At 33.6% G+C, this 24,354-nt stretch overlaps 2 protein-coding genes across 2 annotated transcripts; both read left to right on the top strand.

Moving 5' to 3' along the window:
- The first annotated feature begins 5,153 nt into the window (after positions 1–5,153).
- On the top strand, positions 5,154–6,842 carry LOC130950865 (uncharacterized). The gene is made up of 2 exons (XM_057879462.1): positions 5,154–5,587; positions 6,102–6,842. The coding sequence occupies exon 2, from the start codon at positions 6,116–6,118 to the stop codon at positions 6,590–6,592; it is 477 nt and encodes a 158-aa protein (XP_057735445.1). The 5' UTR covers positions 5,154–5,587; positions 6,102–6,115; the 3' UTR covers positions 6,593–6,842.
- A 9,938-nt stretch (positions 6,843–16,780) lies between these two features.
- LOC130949215 (uncharacterized) lies at positions 16,781–17,280 on the top strand. The gene is made up of 2 exons (XM_057878000.1): positions 16,781–17,029; positions 17,179–17,280. The coding sequence occupies exons 1-2, from the start codon at positions 16,781–16,783 to the stop codon at positions 17,278–17,280; spliced, it is 351 nt and encodes a 116-aa protein (XP_057733983.1).
- The last annotated feature ends 7,074 nt before the right edge of the window (positions 17,281–24,354 follow it).

The raw sequence follows: 24,354 nt of genomic DNA, 5'->3' as shown, positions 1-24,354 counted from the left end.
CTCGCGAGTATAATAACCTTATTTCAACTTATTTCAAGCTGTTGAATGATCAAACACTGTCTATTAATTTGTTTCATGGACGAATGAAATGTCAATATATTCCAATAACCTAAGGTAACACACGTGAATACAGTATTATTGAATATAATAACAAAGTTCAATAAATTCCTTGGATAGGTCAGAAAGTAAAGAAACTAAATACCCATAATACATGGGAACTCTTAGTAAGAAGTAAATTACGTCGCACAATCCTTTTGAGATCCCACACATGCAATACAAATATGTGAAATGAGAAGAAAATTTATAAAAAATAGTTGCCCCGATGAGTGGTTCATTTTTTTAGTTATTGTAAAAGATTTGGTGTAATACCTCAATATTAGAAGTGAGGATGTTTTGTAAAATTGTGGCGGCAGTACGATTTGCAGAGGGCGAATTGTCACGAGTAAATTCTGATAACACAGTCATAAAGATAATACACAAAAAATGGATTGTATTTTTATAATATTTATACAACAATACATAAAAAGCGTATTGTATTATTTAATATTAAAGGGATAATACACAGTCTGCGTATTGTCAATACACAGACTGCGTATTATCAATCCACAAATTATAAATTGTAAAGACACAAACTGTGTATTGTGAATCCGCAAATTGCGTATTGTCTTTCCGTAAATAAAAATTATAATTGAAGTATTATAAAAGGAGGAACGGTATTAGGTTGATTGAGTGTGAGAGTGTTTTATTTTTTTGAGAATGTAAGAGTAAAAAAATAGAGAGAGGTATTAGTTTAAAAATGTATTATAATGGTCAAATCTTTTCCCAAACATCTGAGGGTGTGAGTTTTGTTTGTGAGAATCCACGTGATATTGTTATTCCTTTTGCAATAACATATGAGGAATTTAAGAGTATACTTTGTCAATGTGGTGATAATAAAGTGTTAAAGAGAGTCGTAAATATTTTTTATAGACAACCTATTTTAGTGTTCGGTGGTTTCGTTCAGTTTCAAATAATGCATGTGGTTGACGAAGGAAGTATGTAAGGAATGTTTTCAATCTACCAACAAACACGGACACAAGTGTCTGTTCTCGAATTGTATGTTGAGTTTGAAGAATTAGTTGAGGTTGATTTATCGGAGGCTAACATCGACTGAACAGTTTATAACAGTGAAAGCGAAGAGGAATTTGAGGGCACTTACCATATTATTGGTCCAACTGAAGAAGTGGGTGAAGATGATATAATAGTTGAGTCTAACGTAGCAGATGCGGCAAATGCACTGGCGAGCCAATATCCATCTAGAGAGCCTTCTTTCATGCATGCCTTGGATGTAGACGCTATGAATGCACCAGAATTTTCTGAATATATTAGTTCAAGTAAGCAGTTATTATTATTATTATTATTATTATTATTATTATTATTATTATTATTATTATTATTATTATTATTATTATTATTATTATTATTATTATTGAATCATAAAGCAATAGTTAGAATTATTTCTTGTTGTTATTGCTGTAGATCTTGTTGTTGTTTCATACGGTGAATTTGTTATTAGCATAGAATTTAGTTCTAGAGAGACTGTTATTGCAATAATTAAAGATTATACCATTCGCAGGAGAGTAGATTACCGGGTGTGTGAATCTACGCCAACCACTTTTTATGCTAAGTGTGTACAATACGGAACAAGTTGCGATTGGCTTATTAGGGCTAGTCTTATTAAGAGAAAGTTTTGTTGGGTTATAAGGCGATACAATGGTAGTCACACATGTACTAGAACTAAAATTTCTCAAGATCATGTCAAGATAAATTCAGACATGATTGCAGAGGTGATAAAGCCATTGGTTGAAGCTGATCCATCTTTGAAAGTGAAATCTGTGATTACTGAAGTGCAGTCAAAATTCAATTATACGACAAATTACCGCAAAGCATGGCTCACGAAGCAAAAGGTAATTGCGAACCTTTTTGGTGTTTAGAAAGCTTCTTATGAAGCTTTGCTGTCGTGGTTTGAAGCAATGGTACAAAAAGATCCATCAGCAGTAGTCGAGATTGAAACTGCACCAGCATACCAATGGGATGAGATAGTCCAGGATGTAAGGATACTGATGCGGGTATTTTGGAGCTTTTATTCTTGCATCAGAGCATTTAGGAGCTGCAAGCCAATCATACAGGTAGATGGGACACATCTATACGGGAAATATAAAGGAGCTCTATTAGTTGCAGTTTCTCAGGATGGCAATGGTAATATTGTGCTTCTTGCATTTGTCTTTGTTGAGGGTGAGACTTCTGATGCATGGCACTTCTTTCTTACTCATTTGTGCACACATGTCGTGACTCGAGATGGTGTTGGACTTATCTCTGATCGTCACGACTCTATTACCTCAGCAATAGCTCGTAGTAATGGATCATGAGAACCTCCAAGAACTACCCAAATGTTTTGTGTTAGGCACATAGCATCCAACTTTTTGAGGAATTTTAAGGCACCATATTTACAGAAGCTGATAGTCAACATGCGTACGTAGATTATTGTGAAACTACGGCGTATTTGTTTTTACAAGGCATATAATATCCATCTTATTGATTTTGTTTTCTTGGTTATTTACAGGCTATTGTAGGATTGTGCATGAATTTAATGTGCAGTATGCAAGATTACGTGAACGTGGTGAGGCTTACACACGATGGCTTGATCGAATCCCATAATAGCAATTTGCTTTGGCATTTGATAATGGATACTGTTGGGATCATATGACCACAAACCTAGTGGAGTGCATCAACGGAGTACTGAAGAGAGCACGAAATCTTCCTATCACGTCATTTGGAAAGGCAACTTTTTACAGACTAAATGAGTTGTCACTAGGAAGAGGGCTAAGGTTGAGGTTCGAAGGAATGCAGGACATGTATTTTCTGAATATGCTAGCAACAAACTGCAATCAAATCAGTAAGCAGCAGGAAACATCCAGGTTAACCTATTTGACAGGCAAAATGAGATCTTTGAGGTACGTGAGATGTCTAGTGGTATCGAGTATGCGGTGATGACTTCTCGATGTGCGCCTCTAAGTTTTTCATGTGCGCCTCTGGTTTTCGATGAACGTGACTTTTCTGTTTCTTTGAGTGTTTTGTACGAATTTAGTTAATAATTAGATGGTTTAAGGTTTATTTTATAATTTTAAAATCAACATTTTGAATTTGAATAATTTGATTTTTAGATATGTATTTAAATTATAGTATATTAATAATTAAATATATTAAATCTGAAACAGAAATTTAAAATTTTTAAATTTCAGTTTTATTTAGTTTATATTTTGAATGCGTATTTAATTTTAAAAAGACACTAAATCTATTCATAATTTTTAGATGTGTTTGTTTTAATTTTTTTAAATTATTATAATAAAAGACTAAATATTGTATCATTTTTAAAGGATACCTAATTGAATTGATATTAAAAAGCATTATCACTAATAAAAATATATCTCAGAAAGCATTGCTCTTCAATGCCGTATTAGATGCTTTACTGTTATGTGAGAAAATTGGGATGAGCATTGACAAGAAGAGAGTGATGGAAGGAGTTTCTATCATTCTATGAGAAGTGGTATTCAAACATGAGTTACGATGATAATACTCAAATTGAAAAGTTTCAAGAGGAAGTAGTTATAGAAGTTAGGGAATAAAATAGAAAGATTAATGGGTGAAGATGAAAAAGGATGTAGAACTTGAAACAGAGAAATATTAAAATTTGGGACAGAATTGTGTAAGGAAAAGAGAGTTATAAATTTTGGAATAAGGTGATAATTAGATACTCAATATTTTAATTTTAGATTAATTAAGTTTAATTTGATAAATTTTTTTAAAAAGTGTTTGCGTTTTTTAAAAGTATAAATATCTCATTTTATATTTGGTAAATAAAAAAATTTTTATACTTGTATTTGTTGCTTTTAAAAATTAGAAGTTCTTTTGAAAGCACTTAAGGAAGAATTTTTTAAAGTTGGTTTGTACTTATCAAAATTAAAACGTCTAATATAACCTTATACATTATTACTATTTTAATTTAATTTTTACATTAATGTCTATTATAGTGTTTTTAAATTTTAAAAACTATTTACTAAACGCACTTGTTGTTACTCGTACTTATTAAAAGCCATTTTTAATTTAGTTTATCAAATACAGATGGTATAACTTTTGAAAAACTAACTTTTAAAAATTAGTTTTTATAAACTACTTTTAAAAAGAAAAAAGTTTTACTAATTAAACTTTGGAAAAGTCTAGGGGCCAGCAGTTTTATTGAATTTTGGCCAGCATGTAACCAGCAGAAGAAGATGAGCCATTGGATGAAATCTCACACTAATCTCACACCATCAAATCATCATTGATGGCTAGTTGATGGCTAACAATCACAAAAATTGCTGGCCCCCTAGCATTGCTCTTAAACTTTAGTACTAATTTGGTCTTCCACAATAACAAATGGTGAATACGTTATATTTTTTTAATTAATTCATCACGTAAAATTTAACAATAATATTTATATGTACTATTAACTACTGTGATGTATCTATTTACAAAAGATTGTTATCTAAATAATAATTTTTGGAGCAAAATTTCATCTGTTTTAGTAGGATTCGTTAAATAGAAAATATTTGATAAAAATTATATAAAAACTCAAAAAATAATAAATATTTTATGGTCTAAAATTACATTATTTTTATACTCAACTATAACAACTAGACATACACCAATATAAATAACAAAATATATGAATTAATTCTGTTTCGTTTCATACTATCTATTAACAAAAGAATATACATATTTACTATTTATTATCTTAAAAAATTTAATTGATACATTTAAAAAAATTAATTAATCACATGTTAAAATCTTTAAAAATCTAATTATCACTCCACCGAAAACTTTTTTTTATCCCCTTTCTATACTATTGAATTTTGTCATTTTATGGTATATGGTAGGTGTGTGAAATGAAGTAGTTCAGGCATCAATTCCTTGTGAAATAATATATCCAAAGGATCAAAACAGCACATATTGGCTAAGAATAGGCTCACGGTATCATAATGCTTAGCTGGCAATCCAATCATGGAATGCCAAACTCCACATATTCAAGAAAACAACATTTTGCCAATGTGGATTATAATAATATCATATACTCCACCTCCTTCTTTGCAGCCTCAATCATTGCTCCTCTTTCTCTTACTACATTTCTCTCTCTACAAACAAACCACTACTTCCCTTCTCTCCATCCCCATTCCACTGTTCAAATATATTATACTTTAGTGCAGGATCCCGTGAAGAAACAAAAAGCAATCTCTTATTATCTTCATTCAGAAAAGAAAGGAAGGAAGAGAATTTTGTTTGTCTCTTGAAGGAAGGAAGAGAGGGGGGCGGCGTTTCTTGATTGGGGGAGTTTAATTAAGTATCTCTGAAATGGTTTTCATGTCTGGGATTTTGTTAACAGAGGAAGAAAAAATTGAGGAAGGAGAGTGGGAGAAAGAGAGATAAGAGGAGAAAAATACCCAGCAACCAGAAGCAGAGAAAATATAAATAAGAGGATTTGAACTTCTGTTTTTTTTAATCTGCTTCTGCGGTAATTCTTCTTCATCAACTTTCATTTTGAATCTTTTCTTTTACTTCTCAGCTTCTTCTTTTGCCTTTCCTTTAGTTCGTACGCTTGCTTTATGTTGCATTGTAGCAGAAACTATTTTCAATCTCTGGGCTTTGTTTATTTACTAAAACAATATATACACTGTTTTCATGACTGAATTGCCAATAAATATTTCTGTTCACGTGAATTACTAGTACGCGGTGTTTGTTTAATCTTGAGAAAACTATAGAAAACGTTTCAAGTATTCTAAGAATAATGGTGTTTCGGTGGTTTTAGTAATTGATCTCAATCATAAAATCTATACATAACTGATATAAAAAATACTGTTTGTATATTAAAATCAACCATTAAAATCAGTTATCAATATATTTATATATATTTCAACATATAGTGTATACGTAAAATAGTCGAACTCAGATGAATAATTTTCTTAAAGGGAAGATGTTAATAAGTTCCGAATGAATTGTTTCTTTTTTTTTTCTATGTGCATGCATAGGGTGGTTGGCAACGATGTCTGCGACAATGATCAGTGATCCGATGGTGATAGCAGCACCGGCAGAAACTCAATCAGCAGCGAGCATAGTATCCGAAGTGGAATTCGCCATATGCGACTGCTGCGGACTAAGAGAAGAGTGCACAATCGGGTACATAGAACGAATCAGGGAGCGTTACCACGGAAAATGGGTTTGCGGTTTGTGTGGCGAAGCCGTGAAGGACGAGATTGTGAGGTCTGAGAGGCTCCTAAGCACCGAAGAAGCCATGATTAAACACATGAATTTCTGCAAGAAGTTCATCACTTCAGGGCCTCCAACTAACCCAACCGTGCATTTGATCTCTGCTATGAGACAGATTCTTAGGAAGAGTCTTGAGAATTCTCCAACAAGAGTAAGATCCATGCCAACTAGTCCTACTACTAATAACAACAAAAGTGGCAGAGAACTTTCTAGGTCTGAGAGTTGCTTCTCTACTCTGGCAGCTGGATCATGACGATGGAAGAAGAAGAAGAAAAGAGACAACAGAAAAGGGGAAATGAATGAATGATGTATTTTGATTGGCTAAAAATTAAGCAGATGGGAACAGAAATAAAATTAAGAGAAAAGAAAAAGGCTTAAAAGCTTTCAATACAAGATGTTTAATTGTAGTTATGAATTAGTACTTTCAATCTGTTGTTTAGAAATTTGAACATGGTTTTGGTTAAAAATTATTCTGCCGGCTAATACCACCTATTATCTTTCTTTTTTGGGGGTGTGCTAGAATTTTAACAAATTATTGCAATAAGGATAAGAATACTATAAGTATAAAAATTTTGACAATAATAAAACATATAAATTTTCTTGTTTTCTTTTTTCCTTTTGTTTTTTCAATATATCTGAAGAAAAAAAGCTGCATCATTTGTGTAATTGTGCAGAATGTTACAATTTGAGCAGGAATTTCAACAGATCTTGTCTGTACTCAAATTGATTAAAACTGGTTAAAACTTAGGTACGTTTGTTTTAAGGTGTGAAATGAGAATACAAAAAGAGACCAATAATTAAATTTTCTTAGCCGGCTTAAACAACTAATCATTGAAGAAAAAAATATAAAGTTGACTACTCTATCTCTTGCTTATAATACATTTAACCTTGCAGTTTCTCTGGGACTTCTTAATAATTTCAAGTAACTTGCGTGATTAATATTTTAAATGTGACTGTGTCTTCTTGTGGTATCTGTTATCCCTATTAAACATTTTCAAACCAGGGAAAAGCGGGGGTCGGTGGTTGGAACTTGGAAGTTAGAATAATTGTTGATTTTTTTTTTCATTTATTTTCATAAAATAATCACTAATGCAAGAGCATATTCTCAAAATTCGAGAGCATATCACGGAGAATATAATATAATTACTTTTGATTTCCATGGACTAAAAATGTTCTTCCTTGTCATGTATGACAAATAATGATGAAGCTTATCTAGTTCTATCATGAAGTCCTGTATTTGATTACTATGCTTTATAATAATCTATATATACATCCTCCTTTTGGTACATTTTAAAGAATACACATTTTTTTTAGAAATAATACATATTTATAGTATTTAAAAATTAGTTGATAACTAGTTTTTTTAGTATTTTTGTCACAATTTAATAATTTTTCAAATACACTAAAGATGCTTTTTTTTAAGTTTGAGTTTTAATTAAAATATTTCATCGAAAAGATTTGAACAAAAGATATTTGTATTTCAACCATAATTTAGTACTTCTTAACCAAGTTTTGTAATTTTTTTTCTAATTAATTATATACATTACATGCTTTCTAAATTAGATTTAATAATACAATCATCCAACAAATTGGAACACTAGTAACAATAATAATTCTGGTGGAGTTTCTTTTCATACGATTAACAATAAAATGATATATGTGGATGAAATTCTTAAGTTTTTCTTCATCACAAATAAATAAATGAAGTAAATTAAAATCCTTTTAAAATATCTTATTATGACACATGAGAAATTAAATGGCTGTCTCATTCCTTATACCGAAATAGAATTATGGATGTTAAGAAGCCGTAATAGAACCGTGACTTGGGAACAAAAAAGTACAAAGAGGGGTCAAGGGCCATCAAGAATTATTGTTATTATTAATCAGGAATAGAATAGAGTTGCTGGAGGTTCTCATACATTTGTGATGGATTTTTTTCTGAAAAAAAATAAAAAAATATTATTTTCCCAAACAAATAAAATAAACATGATATATGAGGATATGTTTTTATTTTGGGCTACTTGCAAGTTTGCCGCTCAGCGCGGCAAATTTTATGAGTTTCAATAAATTTGTCTATTCCTCGGCGAACTTAGTATTTAATGGGAAATTTGCCTATTCTTTGGCGAACTTGAGGACGGTTTGCGATCCTATATAAACTGTAGTTACTATTCAATTTTCACTTTTTCATCTTTTTACTCTTTTTTCTTCTCTTCTTCTTCTTTGAAAATTATATTAAATTTTAGTTAAATTTTTTGTTTCTACAACATCTGATTCTTCTGTGTTTAGTACTCTTTATTTTCAAGTAATTATGTCTTTCTATTTCTGTTAAAGTTTATTTCATACAATGTTATTTTATTTTAGTTTTAAAGTAATTTTACTTACTGTATCATGATTACATAGTTAGTTTAAAGAAGATTATAATGTTAGCTAGAGTGAATTGTATTATATTTATTTTAATGTTAGTTGTGTTATATGTTAGAGTATGTCAAAGAATTATATAGTTCGAGCAAAATTTAATTTAGTTTAATTTATAACATGATAGGAGATTAATTAGAATTCTAATATGTTTGATAAGAAGTTTGACGAGCGAAAATTGAAGTTTACGGATATCGACAAGTATATCGGATCGTACAAAAAGAAGTTTTTTTTAAAAAAATAAATTCAATAGAAATTGAAAAATTGACTACGACATGCTCTGTACCGAATAAATAGGACTGCTATAAAAGGAAGAGACATGTATCTAATCTGGATACTAGATATATGGCTAGCTATAGCAACGGAAGTTAGATTTGTGCAGGTTTAATAAATATACTAGCTTTATTACGTATTCCAATTGTATTCTCAAATAAGAAGAGAATTAAAGGTTTGAACAACTAAATTTTAGATTAAAAATCCTAATTAGATTAATAAAACTTGATTGATGATCAAACAGGGCAAGAGAGTATCTTGCTAGGAGTCTTGAGAATCTTGAATGCTAAATGCTTGGATGCCACAGATAATGAGCTTGAATGATAAATTGAGAGAAGACAGTGATGATGAGAATTAAGAGCTTTGGAGATGCTTATACTCTTAAGAAAACCAATCTTGTTTATTTATTTTGAAGTTTGCAAAGATCTTTCACGACAAAACCTTTAGTAATTGATTTCTAATTCATTGCCTCCTCAATTTCTCAAGCATTAATTAGGCATCAATTAATTAATTAAGAGATTAAGCACAAAAAAATTATTTTAATTTCAAATAAGATTTAAAAGTGGTTCTTAGGTCGAATTATATGTCACGTATTCAAATTAATTATGTCCAGTTAAACCTTAAAAGAAAATATAATTTTCAAAAGTTGTTCTGATCCGAATTATACATTACTTATTCAAAATTAGAGTGATTAAAAATCATGTATGTGTCACACACTAATTAAACTGCTATTCCTAGCCGAATTCAAATAGTTATGTGAAAGAGTTTTTAAGCTTTGATTCAAATATCAAAATTTCTAATTATAATAAAAGAATCCAAGAAGAATTAGCTTACTTTTTGATCCACTAATTCATTCACTAATTCGAATGAAGGACGAATAACTCAATCATCAAATAGATCAATGCAAGACTTCAAAATAAAATAAGCGCAGATTAATTATCCATAGAAAACATAAACATAGCTCCTAACCCTTTGACAGAGAGTTAATTACCCATGAAGAAGTAAGAAAAACAAGAAGAAGAGAAGTAGTCCGAGGACTTCATGATCTTCTCTGTGAGCTATGCTCACTTATTTATAGCCTAAATTCTAGAATTCAAATTCAAAACTAAACTAATCTTATCCTTGAGAGAGAGAGAGAGATAAGATAACTACTTATTTTCTGGAGAGAAAGATATGCTACTGACTTCAATTTCAAATTCAAAACGAAAATTTTATTCAAACTCTAACAACCAAATCTTTTATGCTTCTAGAGAGAATTAATAACTGATCTTGTAGATCTTCAACTCTTCTAAATGTGATTAAGGCTTTTAATAATGTGGATAATTAAGTTTGGGCCTTAATTTGTTGAATCTTAGACGTCGAGAGTTGTAATTATAATTAATCTGGGCTTGAATTAGTGAAAGATTGAGCAAAAAGCCCAAAATTTCACTTGCAGCAATGGCCATACGCCAGGCGTGTGCTTCATGCGTTGGGCGTTCTTCAAAGGTTACTTGGAGGCCGTAGGGCGTGCATTAAACTGGAGAAGATTCGCAGAGCGCATGAACAAGTCTGCCGGGCGTGGGTCAAGGCCGTCAGCCGCAGGGAGCTTCTACCAAGCGTGCTTCTTTGTGTGTTGGCGTGCCTTCTATGCATGTGTCTTCATTTTTCTTGAGACACGCTTCTTGGGCCACGCTTTTTGGGCTACGCTTTGTGCCTTTCTTGTGAAATAACCTTGATTTTTTCTATTTTTGGGCCGAAAATTTTTAAAAACATAAAAACACTATCCTAACTCTAAATATTTGATTATTTATTAAATTTTATTAGAAATAATAAGAAATTTAATTAAAAATCTTAGAAAATAAATGAAAAAGGACTCTAAGAATTACTTATGATGATATGTCATCACAACACCAAACTTAAAACTTTGTTTGTTCTCAAGCAAAAAGAACGATAATAGTGTTTAGCTTAATGAAAAAAATTTGAAAAGCTTTTAAGATAAAAAACAAAAGTGGGATTTATGATAATTATTTGTGATTACACTTGGCTTATTTTATCCTTCATGAATCTTGCGTACTTAGGATTAGGAATTTTCAAAAACTGAAATTCAAATGGTATTATGAGATTTGTTTTGAATTTGTATGACTTGAGAGCATTTACTTATTGTTTGAATAAGGGGAAAGATTTTTGCGAGATTTTGACTCTTAGGGTTTTGTTGCAATGCCACTTTTAGTGGGTTTTTATTTGGCACACTCCCCCCACAAGCACATAACTAGGGTTTTTATTCAGACATCGATGCCCAGAATCTCTTTGGACTTCTAAATATTGTCTTAAGGCATTTTCTTAAACGGACTTTCAATAGATAATTCCAGTTAAGTTGGCCCAGGTTATCGGGTGATAAAGCATCCCTTAGATTTTCTGACCCAAGTTTATCCTTAGAACAAAAACACTACAGGCACATAATTAGATCCTAATCATTAGTGCTCAGAGCTTTAGAACCTTTGATTTTTTATCTTTTCCAATCTCTCTTTTTTTTCACTGCTCCAAGGAATTAATGATCAAAATCTCATAATACTTCTTTAATTTTCTGTTCTTGAAGATTCTTTTTCTATTTCTTCAAGATTCAAGCATTTCAAATTTCTTCAAATGTAACCACCTATATGTAAGCATCTCCACTGTTTGTTTTTGAATTATTTATTATTCAATTCCTTCTTTATTAAGATATCCTCTATAAAAATAGTTACTAGAAGAACAAACATTCAAAGTTTAAGTTTAAGATAAGAAAAGATAGAATATGCTATGTATGCAGGGAGAGAAAAACAAGGAAGTCTAAAACAGAAAATAAAAATAAAGAAAAAAGAAAATAACTAACCACCAATAGTAAGAATTTATCTTATTCTGGTCTTATCCAAGTCTATTCAATTATCATCACTGCTTCTTGTGTCAGTTCTTTATGATCCTTGGTGTTACCAACACCAAACTTGAGGGTTGACACCAAACTTAGAGATTTACAGAATTTTGCTAACAGGTGTAAATTACGGATAGAAGCATACATGCATGAAGAAAAAAAAGGACAAGATATAACCTAAACGTGGTTTTTGTTTTTAGTAAACATAAATCAAAAGAATGAAAATATGTATGCAACAGAGGAAGGTTAATGGGAAAAAGAAGATGATGATGACTAAGACCTCTTAAACAAAAATGGGAAAGAAAATACTAACTGTAGTTGGATTGCCTCCCAACAAGTGCTTCTTTATCATCACTATCTTGACATTGAATCTCTTAGGTTGGTGGCTAGGGTATCTCACAGCTTCTCCCAGCATCATCTTTTATGAGCTATGTATTGTCCAATTCTTCTTTAGCTTTGGAATATAAAGGGTCTTCAAGGATTCCTCTGTCCACAACTTCTTAGACTAGGTTATCAACCAAATCAATGGTCATATAGGGGCATTTGATTGATGCTAGCTCCTAAGTCACAAAGAACTTTATCAATAGTGATGTCTCCAATAGTACAAGGGATCTAAAAACTTCCAAGATCCTTTAATTTTGTGGTAGTTTCCTTTGAATGATAGCACTGCATTCCTTGGTGAGAATTTTTTTCTCATCTTCTTGAAGGGATCTTTTCTTGGACAACATTTCTATCAGAAATTTGGTATAAAGAGTCATTTGCTCAAGTGCCTTAGCAAACAGAATGTTGATTTGTGACTTCTTGAATACTTCTAAGAATTTTGAAAAGTTTTTCTCTTGATCTTGCTTCTTGAGCCTCTGAAGATATGGGATTCTTGATTCATAGATTTTCACTCTATCTTTTTTTATTTCTGTTGATGTGGGAGCTTCCTCTAAGTTCTCTTCCCTTTGTTCCTTTGGAGGGTATTCTATTGTCTTTTTATTCTCCTTAGGGAGTACTTTATTGATCACTGTTCCACTTCTTAAGGAGATGGCCTTACATTCTTCTCTAGGATTTGGTATAGTGTCACTAGGAAGGGAAGTGGTGCCCCTTTCTACTAGTTGCTTGGCCATCTGTTCTACTTGCTACCTCTAGGTTTCTTCTGGAAGCTTATTGGTTTTTGGAAATTGCCCTTGATTCTTGCATGAAGGCCTCAGTAGCTTGAGATAGTTTCTCCACCATAAGCTCAAGAGGTGATTTTTGATGATTAGTTGGTTGATATGAATTGTTGAAGTTTCTTTGTCCTTGGTTACTCCAGCCAAAGCTGGGGTGATTTCTCTAACCAGGATTATAAGTTTTTGAAAAAGGATCGTTCTCCGCCTTTGAGAAATATCTCATGAAGTTTACTTGCTCATAGATTGAATGGCCCCCAGTGTATAAATCACATTGTTCACTTGGATGCTCTCCTCCACAAATATCGCATGAAGCTTGGCTTTTGATGGCTGCTACTTGATTCTGCTTGATCTATTTTGTGAGGGACTGTATTTGTTTGGCCATCGCCTCGCTCTGTGCTATGAGAGCATCTATGGTATCTAGTGCCATTACACCCTTTTTAGTGGCTCTTTCAGATGTATACATAAAATTGTTGGCTGCCACTGTCTCTATTAATCCCAATGCTTCTTCAGGTGTTTTCCTATGCAGAGAACTCCTAGCCGATGAAACAATCGTTTCTCTTGAGGTTTGAGAAATACCATCATAAAAGTTTGGATTTGAAGCTATTCAGAAAAAAAACGTGACATGGACATCTTCTAAGCTTCTCCTTATATCTTTTCCAAGCTTCATAGAGTGACTCACTCTTCTTGTGAGAGAATGAATTGATGTCATTCCTTTACCGGACTAACTTTTGAGGAATTGATGTCATTCTTTAACCGGACCAACTTTTGAGGTGGAAAGTATTTATTAGAAATTTACTAACTAGATCCTCCCATGAAGTGATGCTGCCCAAGGGTTGTGATTGGAGCCATTATGTGGCTCTGCTCCTCAAAGAAAAGGGAAATAGTCTTAGTCGGATGGCTTCATAGTTAATTTTATTACTTTTCACAGTATTATACAGTTGAAAAAAATTTGCTATGTGGATGTTCAGATCCTCTTGAGGGCTACCCCCGAATTGATCTCTTTGTACTAGTTGGATGAGTGAAGGCTTGAGTTCAAAGTTATTTGCTTAAACTATGGGCTTTACTATTTTGTCTCAACAACTGTCATAGGTGGGTGTGTCATAATCTTCAAGGTTCTTCTTGCATTGTTTTAGTCGTCTGCCATTTGTTCTTCTTCTTGTCTCCTGGCTCTTGCTTTCTTACTTAATTGAAATAGAGTTAACTCTATCTCGGGATCATATTAGAGTGTTGAATCTCCTCCTTCTTGCATGCAGGACAATAATGGAAGCAACATTAAACGCACTTTATGGAATAAAGAGGAGAAAAAAGTAATTTAAATAGGATAAAGAACTAAAAGAACATTAAAAGAAAGTAGGGACAAAGAAAAAGAAAATCTAAGAAAACTACAGAAAAAATTTAAACTAATGAAAGGAATAAGGAATACGATTTAAATTTTAAATTTTTCTTAGATTAATAAACGTAAACATATGTAGATAAAAATAGTGAATAGGAAAGGGAATAGAGACGTCAAACAAAAATCAAGAACAACGAAAATAAGGAAAAAGAAAAAAAACATGAAAGAGAAAGAAAATAAAAAGAAAGTAAAAGAAAAGATAGAAAGAACAGAAAAATAAAGAAATTAAAAACAAAATAAAAGAAAAGAAATAAATAAGATCTATGTTAGGATTTAACCAAACGTTCAGTTGTCAATCTCAATTAATACTAGGCAACGGCGCCAAAAACATGATGCAAGAAAATTGAAACTCATGGATACCGGCAAGTGCACCGGATCGCACAAGTAATATCATGGTGAGTGAATATTGTTTACACGAGGATTAAAGGTTTGAATAAGCAAATTACTGATTAAAAAACCTAATTAGATTAATAAAACCTGATTGTTGATTGAAGAGGGCAAGAGAGTATCTTACTGGGAGCCTTGAGAATATTAAATGCTAAATGCTTGGATGCCACAGATAGTGGGCTTGAATGATAAATTGAGAGAAGACATTAACGATGAGAGTCAAGATCTTTGGAGATGCTTATTCTCTTAGAAAAACCAATCTTGTTTATTTATCTTGAAGTTTGCAAAGATCTTTCACGACAAAACCTTTAGTAACTTATTTCCAATTCTTTTGCTCTTCAGTTTCGTAAGCATTAATTAGGCGTCAATTAATTGATCAAGAGATAAAGTACAAAAATTGATTTTAAATTCAAATAAGATTTAAAAATAGTCCTTAGGTCAAATTATATGTCACGTATTCAAGTTAGTCCTGTCTAGTTAGTTACACCTAAAAAGAAAATATAATTTTCAAAAGTTGTTCTAATCCGAATTATATGTCACTTATTTAAAATTAGAGTGATTGAAAATCATGTATGTGTCGCATACTAACTGAACTGCTATTCCTAGCCGAATTCAAATAGTCATGTGAAAGAGTTTTTAAGCTTTGATTCAAATTTCAAATTTTCCAATTATAATAAAAGAATCCAAGAAGAATTAGCTTACTTTTTGATCTACTAATCCAAATGAAGAACAAATAACTCAATCATGAAATAGATTAATGCAAGACTTTGAAATAAAATAAACGTAGATTAATTATCCATAGAAAACATAAACAGAGCTCCTAACCATTTGATAGAGAATTAGTTACCCGTGAAGAAGTAAGAAAAACAAGAAGAGAAGTTGTCTGAGAACTTCATGATCTTCTTTGTGAGCTATGCTCACTTATTTATACCCTAAATTCCAGAATTCAAATTCAAAACTAAACTCTTCCGAAAAGAAAGATTAGCCTAGACTTCAATTTTAAATTCAAAATAAAAAATTAATTCAAACTCTGGCAACCAAATCTTTTATGCTTCTAGAGAGAATTAATAACTGGTCTTCTATATCTTCAACTGTTTTGAATGTGATTAAGGATTTTGATAATGTGGATAACTAAGTTTGGGCCTTATTTTATTGAATCTTCCACGTTGAGAGTTGTAATTATAGTCAATCTCGGCTTGAATTAGTGAAAGATTGAGCAAAAGGCCCAAAATTCCACTTGCAGTGATGACCATACGCCAAGCGTGGGCTTCATCCGCCGGACATGCTTCAAAGGTTGCATGGAGGCCATCGAGCATGCATCAAGGCTGAGGAGGATCCGTCGGGTGTAGGAACAGGTCCGCTGGGCGTGGGACAAGGCTGCCGGGTGCAGGGAGCTTCCACCGGGTGTGCTTTTTTGCGTGTTGGCATGCCTCATGTGCGTGTGTCTTCATTTTTCTTGAGCCACACTTTTTGGGCCTCGCTTCTTGGGCTACACTTTGTGCCTTTCTTGTGAAATAACCTTAATTTTTGCTACTTTTTGGGCCAAAAATTTCTAAAAACATAAAAACATTATCTCAACTTCAAATATTTGATTATTTATTCAATTCTGTTAGAAGTCATAAGAAATTTAATTAAAAACCTAAGAAAATAGTTCAGGATTATGTTAGTATTCATTATGGGCTCTCAGTGACATTATTGAATTATTTATTAAATAGTGTTGCTAATCCTGAGGACGGGGAGTTCAGCATTGGAATGGAATATAGTTCTAGAAAGTCATTCGTCACAGCAATTAGAAGTTACACTAACTCTAAAGAAGTCCACTACAATGTTTATGAGTCTGAGCCACAGATATTCTATGCAAAATACAAGACGTATGGGCGTGGGTGCGATTGGCTTATCCGAGCCAGGTTGATACAGAGAAAAGGTTGTTAGGAAATGCGGAGATACAATGGTAGGCACACGTTCACCATAGGAACAATTTCACAAGATCATTTTAAGTTGAACTCAGACACAGTTGCTAAGGCTATAAGGCCATTGGTTAAGACCGACCCGTCCATCAAGGTGAAATCTATAATTGCGAAAGTCCAATCAAGGTTCAACTACACCATCAGTTACCGAAAGGCTTGGTTGGCAAAGCAGAAGTCCATAGTCAAAGTTTTCGGTGGTTGGGAAGATTATTACCAAGTTTTTCCATGGTGGTTCTCGGTCATGGTTTAGAAGATACCTTACTTAATTGTCCAAATAGAACACGACCCCTGTACAACGGGAGTGAGGAGATGGATGGTGTTAGGATAATTTACCGCATATTTTGGAGTTTCAATCCATGTATTTAGAGATTCAAGTATTGCAAGCCTCTGGTTCAGGTTGATGGCACATACCTTTATGGAAAATACAAAGGTGCGCTTTTGGTTGCTGTTGCACAAGATGGGAACTAGAACATTGTGCCTATCGCTTTAGACCTCATGGAGGGAGAGGCCGCTGACGCGTGGCACTTTTTTCTTAGTAATTTATGAAGGCATGTTGTTAGAAGATACGATATGGGTATAATCTCAGACCGACATGAGTGAATCCGGGTAGCAATAAATCGTTTCGGAGGTGATTGGCAACCTCCAAGAGCATGGTGGATGTTTTGTATTAGGCGCATTAGTAGTAACTTTTTAAGGGCATTCAAAGTCCCACACTTGCAAGAACTAATTGTCAACGTAGGGTATTCAAGGATGGTGGAGGAGTATCATATCAACTATAAGAGGTTGCAAGAGCGAGAAGAGGCATATGCTCAATGGTGCGATGCCATTGGACTTAGAAACTGGGTATTGGCATTTGATGAGGGACATTAATGGAGCCACATGACGACGAACCTTGTCGAGTGTACCAAAAATCTCCCTGTGTTGGCGTCCGTCCGAGCAACATATTATCGGTTACAAGAGCTATTTACACGGAAGAGTGCCGAGGCTCATGATCGCAAGCGTGCTGGATTTACTTACTATGTATTTGCACAACAACGGATATAAGTAAATATGCAATGTGCTAGAAATATAGTTGTGCACCATTTTGATAGATGAAATGAGGTATTTGAGGTGCGCAAAATGCCTAATGAAAAGGTGTTGGCAGTTGATCTTGCGCATCGGACGTGTGATTGTGGGCGCTTTCAGGTGGAATGACTACCATGTCTCTATGTCATTGTTTGTTGTGCTAACCAGCGTCTTGATTGACAGTTGTATGTGAATAATGTGTACAAGATGATAGATGTTTGTAATGTCTACAGATTTGAGTCCGGGCCATTAGGCGATCAAAAGATATGGCCTGCTTATTCGGGATTGACATTGGTTGCTAATCTTGCCTTAAGGCGAACGTCGAAAGGTCGTCTCAAACTAACCCGATACCTGAATGAAATGGATTCGCGAGAAATGCGTGATCATCGAATATGCCGTTTCTGTGGTAAACAAGGTCATAGTCGAATATCGTCCTCAGTGTGCTGGACTGAATGGAGTTGGTGATGATAGTAGTCCCTAGATCTTTGTTGGTTGTTGTGTTTGTATATTTAGGTTAATTTTATCAAATAATGTTTTTGAGGTTCGTCATGTTTGTATTTTTAAGTTAATTTTATCAGTTAACATCTATGTGGGTCGTTGTGTTTGTATTATTAAGTTATATGTTAACTTGTGTGAGTTATTACAATTGACAATTTTTGAGATGATAATTTAAAATTTGATACAATAACCTTACAAAAGTCAACTAAAAATTCGATAAGGTAAACTTACAAAAGATTAATTGAAAATTACATTAACTTAATTCTAAAATCATAATTTAAAATTTGATAAATTAAACTTACAAAAGATTAATTAAAAATTAAACTTAATCATTAAACCCCTAGTTACTTCTTTCCAAGCATCCAATTCATTCCCTTGCCCATCATGCCCTGACTGAACTGCAACAGAGTAAACCTATCAGGTAGATTTTTTCTATCCGTAGCTTATATGGATGACTCCAAACTGAAACACTGACATCTGGGGTGGCCGACCCACCTGCCTCTATCGGAGAAGATGCACCAAGGTTGTACTCCTCAACAACCTCATGCTCATTTACGTCAACTCAAAAGTGCTCGGCCAATAGGTGGTAGATTGAGACGAGCAGTATCAAATACCATATATAGAGCAATGAAACTATTATGTCAAGAATCACACAATGTCCGCCCTGAAGTACGATTAGAAGCAAACCCTTGTCGACCAGAGGCCATATGTACCGAAGCCTGATAAATCATTATTTTATGATTTATATTGTGTTTAATTGTGTGGTTTTATCAAGTCTGCACCCACTTATTCATATGATTTGCATGTATTTACAATTCCTTCCTAAAATTGTTCTATGATTGAAAACTTGCTTCCTAAAGATCTTTTAATTGTATATTTCTATTCTCCTTTGTACCATTCGATGCTGTGATCTCTGTATTAAGTGTTTCAGGCTTCATAGGGCAAGATTGGCTTAGAGAATGGAGAGAAAGCTTGCAAAAATGGAAGGAACACAAGAAATAGAGGAGATGACCAGCGAGAAGCGACGCGGACGCATGGCTCACGCATCCGCGTGAATTGGAGAAAATCACACGTGACGCGAACGCGTGCCTGACGCGAGCGCGTGGATTGGAATCTGCATGGGTGACGCGAACGCGTGGACGACGTGCACGCGTGGCAAGGAAAAATGCTGGATGACGCGAACGCGTGAACGACGCGGGCGCGTGACGTGCGCGATCTGCAGAATTTACAGAAATTGCTGGCGTGGATTTTGGGCCGTGTTTTAACCTAGTTCTCGGCCCAGAAACGCAGATTAGAGCTAGGGAACATGCAGAGACTAAAAACAAGAATTCTCATTCCGCATAATTTTAGTTTTAGTTTTTAGATATGATTTTACTCCTCCTCTAGGTTTTCTCTCTACACATTCATAGTTCTTAGAATTTTGTTTTATTACTTTTTGGATTGGGATATTGAGAAGAATTATTACCTCCACCAAGACTTCATCATTCTAGTTTGTTTTCTTACTTTTCGCTTACTCTTTCATATCCTTAATTTGTCCAAAGTTACAATTGGATTATTTTTATAATTTATTAATACAAGAACCAATTTTAATTTTAATTTATCTTTTTTATTATTGTTTATCATGTATTTCTTTATTCCCATTTTTAATTTTGTGAAGTTTACATTTATGATAATGGAGTAGTTCCCTAACTTGATTGGGAGTTGATTAAAAGGAAAACCTTGAGTTGGAATACTCAAGAGCTAAATTGTAATTGGATTCATTATTGGCTGGCTCTCTAGTCACTAACGCTAATCCTTCCTAATGGAAAGGATCAGAACTTGTGAATAGAAGTAGACTTTCAACTTACTTGACTTTCCTTTACTCAGTAAAGGATAACTAAGTAGAACAACCTTCAATTATCAATTAATCTTGAGAGAAATCCAACAAGGATAGAACTTCCGATTAATCTTCTCCCGGTCAAGGTTTTTATTTGAATTACATAAATTCTCTAATTTAATTTCCTGTTTACCAAACTCAAAAACATTTTGAAAAACCTCTGATTGATAAAATAGCACATCTTTCTGCAACTCGTTGGGAGACGACCTGGGACTCATACTCCCAGTATTTTTATTCTAATTTTGTGACAACCCTTCTAAATTGATGAGCGAATTTTTGTTGGTTAAGAACTATACTTGCAACATATCTCTTACATTAATTTCTTAATCTACCAATTTCCGCCACGTCAAAGCCCAACGTGGATGAGCAACCTCAAGAGATGAAAGGATAATGCTTAAATCTAAAAAATCACCCACACCAGTGGCAACTCATTGCTGTGTATGTTCATCCCATCCCCATCAATGAAAATCTACGACGGGATTGACGAAAAAGTCAACTCATTGCTATCCAAGCTGAATGTGCTGTGTGGGCTTAATCTGCTGGTTGGATTGACTTTGCACTATGCTGACTGTAACAGCTATGCTGACTGTAACAGCTTTGCTGACCGTGCCTACTGTGCTGACTACTGGCTGTTACGGCTGGGCTCGTGTGGTCACTGGATTGGCTGTGGTGGCTGTGCTAACTAGGACAGTTGCGATGATTAGGCTCGCCGTGGTTGCTGGACTGGCCATGGTTGCTGTGCTGACTGTATCGACTGTGCTGACCGTGGTCTAGTTGTTGTGGGAGATAATAAGAAAACAGTAAACACTGCATACTGAGGTGGTCCCTGAGGTGCTATTGGCTGAGGTGCTGGTAATGCTGCTCCGACAATCTTAGTAGATGCCCGAACAAATTCACATACCAATCACGGTACTCAGCTGATGGTCTAAAGTCCTAAGTCAAAAAGGGGTACAAATCCCGCAACTGAGTGTTACGGCTGTTGCCCCATTCCTCTATCCATATCCCGCATGTAAAACTCTCTAGTCATGAAGTTGTACTCTGTGAAGAGTGATACAATGCTCTTCCCGTAAAATGAATTTTGCTAGATCTGGGGCGGGTTTTGCATACTCGAACTGACGTGTCACTCGGTTCACAGGGTGCCATTTGACATACTCGAACAACAATAACAGAGCAACGGTATCACACACCTCAAGGTGTCCATGTAGCTCGTTGGGTATGATCAAACTTTCGTACGACCACCAGAAAAACTGTAACATATTATTAGAAAATTAGAAACCTAATATTAATGTTGGATATTAACACACACAAAGCAAAAATATTAACCTCATCCATGTAGTCTATTTCCTGCCTAAATGTCACTGTGGTCTTCGATAACCATGCTGTGGATCGTGCGAAATGACTCCACCTACAATACATAACACTAAAAAATAAAAAAATATGTTATCAATTAAATATGCATCATCAACAGAATATACAACTAAAATAAGAACTGTTGCCTCCGAGCAACTGGTACATAGGCCGCTGGAAGATACTGTCTCTGAACGGGCGCAATACACGGCATTCGCTCCCACGCCTAAACAAAAGATTAAGAGGGTCATCCATCTCCTTAGTATCATACCGTGATGCATAGCACAGTGTCCTGTAAAAATGCACGAGGCATGATGCCCCAACTATAAGTGTGGATCCGCTGAAAATTGCGGAACAACTGTAGATACTTCATCTGAGCATATGCATCGACTTATCCACAAATAAGGTCGAACCCAGCAAACAAAATGGAATAAATCAAGCTGCTTCTATTTAACCTCAAACGTGCATTTAGCCATTAACTTGTTAGCTACAAAGCTTCTATTTTATTTATAGTTGCCATTTTCATACATAACCACAACAAAATACTAACTTGAACACTACAAAATAGACAGTTAAGATTACATTTTGACATCATCTATGTATATATCTTGAGATAAATTAAACCAACTTTTCTATCACCACCATGACTACAATTTAAAATGATGGACAACTTTGAAAAATGAAAAACAAAAAGAGTTTATATGTACTGTATCAAATAACCCTCTAAAATCAGCATTAATCCATGTAATGATTAAAATCTTATACCATGTCAGATCACCATACAATGCTTCTGCAAATTGTGCCTGGCTATGATGTCATTGAAACTGTCATAATATAAAGCAATTCATTATTGATCACTATCTCTGTATATTTTCTTTGATCGTAAGAAATTATGTAAGAAAAATTATGCCTACAATCATATAAGAAATTATGACTTTAGTAGCAAATATATTCTAGAGCAAAAATGTTAAATTGATGAGCGAAAAGAAATCATGTATATTTTTGTAAGAAATTATGTATATTTTCTTCATATCCTAATTTGCCTTCTTATCTTACATATAATTTGAGAGTGAAAAGAAGACAAATAAACAAATAAGCAATAAAGATAGAGCACAATCTAAAAACAAATCTAAATCAAGCATTGGACAAAGATCAACAATAGTGAAGGATAACAGTATCATACTCACACATGACCTCAATCCAAAAATCATAAAAACATATTTACATCAAAATAAATAAGTTTGCAACAAAAACTTAATTCCACAAAAGAAAATAAAATTTGAAATGAAAAATTTCCAACTTAGTGGGTAGAAGGAAAGGATATACGATATAGTTAAAACACCATGTTTTATTTTCAAGCTTACTGGCCAAGCAAAAGCAATTAGAATTCTAAAAGCTGCATTTCACAAAATCTGTTTCTCCTTTATTTGTAGTAAAAAAGCCAAATAAAAATCTTTAATTTAGAAGGGATGATTTTATTTTGAATCAATGTAGTTATTATGAACTCATATAATGATTCTTCTTCACACAAATAAAAGCATACTGCATAAGTAAATAGGAAAGAACCTATCTCCTTAGCATCTTGAGTACTTATTGTTAAGAGTTCATATATATATACACACTAAATTAATGAGATTTTTTCTTTTCTCAAATATCATTTGCCAAGAAAAGTAGTGATTCTACTAACCACTAAGCTATTGTGAGTCTAATCCAATGCACAATGTTCTTTTGTGACATCAATAACAACGTAAATAACGAGGGATAACCTTGGAATGTGAAAAGCACAAAAATAATGTAAATAATATAATCTAGTGAGGGATATCCTTGGAATTTGGAAAGAACAAAAACAACATAAATAATACATTCATTTTCATTAACAAAAAATGTAAAGACTTTCCTCTAGAATAATTGAGATGATTCTCGATGTTACCATTTTCTAAATAAACAATAGATGATTATTCTCATGTTAACAAAAAATTGGAAGAGATCATGTATATTTGGATCCAAAGTAACTTATTGTTTTTCATCTCTGCTACTCGTCGGAAACAGATTTGGAGCCCATGCCGTGTCTTCTTTGTTCTTTGCCATATGCTCTCTTAATTACAGCACTGACTACCGTCATTCTCTATCTTCTCTGTCAGTTATTGCTTTCGTCACCGGCAAGCTCCTTCTTCTTCCTCGCCGGTGATATCTATGTATTTTGAACTAATCATATTGATAAAGAGAGAGCGAGCCAGAGAAAAAAAGAAGAGAAGAGAGAGATAGAGAAAATCAAGAATATAATTGAATACATAAAAGAATGCTCAAAATAAAGCCTTCCCAATCCACCTAAACCGTGGAAAAAAACAAAAATCACAAGGGGTAGTACAAAATTGTTAAAAAATGACTAAAAAGCTTTCACTTACCAGTATACGTTTTTCCCAGAACTTGTATTTCACAGTCTTCATTTTGCACTTGATCTTGTTCTCACCCTCCATTGGCTTCTCCTTCCTTTTATCTTTTCTGAACCAACACTCTCCATACCCCAAAGATCAAAGCTTCCAATTGCACGAAATACTCGAAGCTAGAAACAAAGAACCACAGAAATCTCCTAAAACGAAAAAAAAGTACAAAAAACTACAAATGATGTTGCAGTTTATTCCCTCAGTCGGAGAGTAGTAAAGATAGAGCGAGAATGAATCACTATATATAAATGATCTAATATATGATTTAATTAATCACGAAATCAACGCATTGAATAGGAAGTGATCAAATCA

The sequence above is a fragment of the Arachis stenosperma genome, chromosome 9 (assembly GCF_014773155.1).
Source record: "Arachis stenosperma cultivar V10309 chromosome 9, arast.V10309.gnm1.PFL2, whole genome shotgun sequence".
NCBI lineage: Eukaryota > Viridiplantae > Streptophyta > Magnoliopsida > Fabales > Fabaceae > Arachis > Arachis stenosperma.
This window is presented reverse-complemented; position numbering and strand designations above follow the sequence as displayed.

What these genes read in the sequence shown, in the direction of transcription:
- LOC130950865 (XM_057879462.1), top strand. Translation starts at nt 6,116, where the DNA reads ATGTCTGCGACAATGATCAGTGATCCGATGGTGATAGCAGCACCGGCA.
- LOC130949215 (XM_057878000.1), top strand. Translation starts at nt 16,781, where the DNA reads ATGCGGAGATACAATGGTAGGCACACGTTCACCATAGGAACAATTTCA. An exon ending in GTTGGGAAGATTATTACCAA is followed by an intron (nt 17,030 to 17,178) that starts GTTTTTCCATGG and finishes CCATGTATTTAG; the next exon opens with AGATTCAAGTATTGCAAGCC.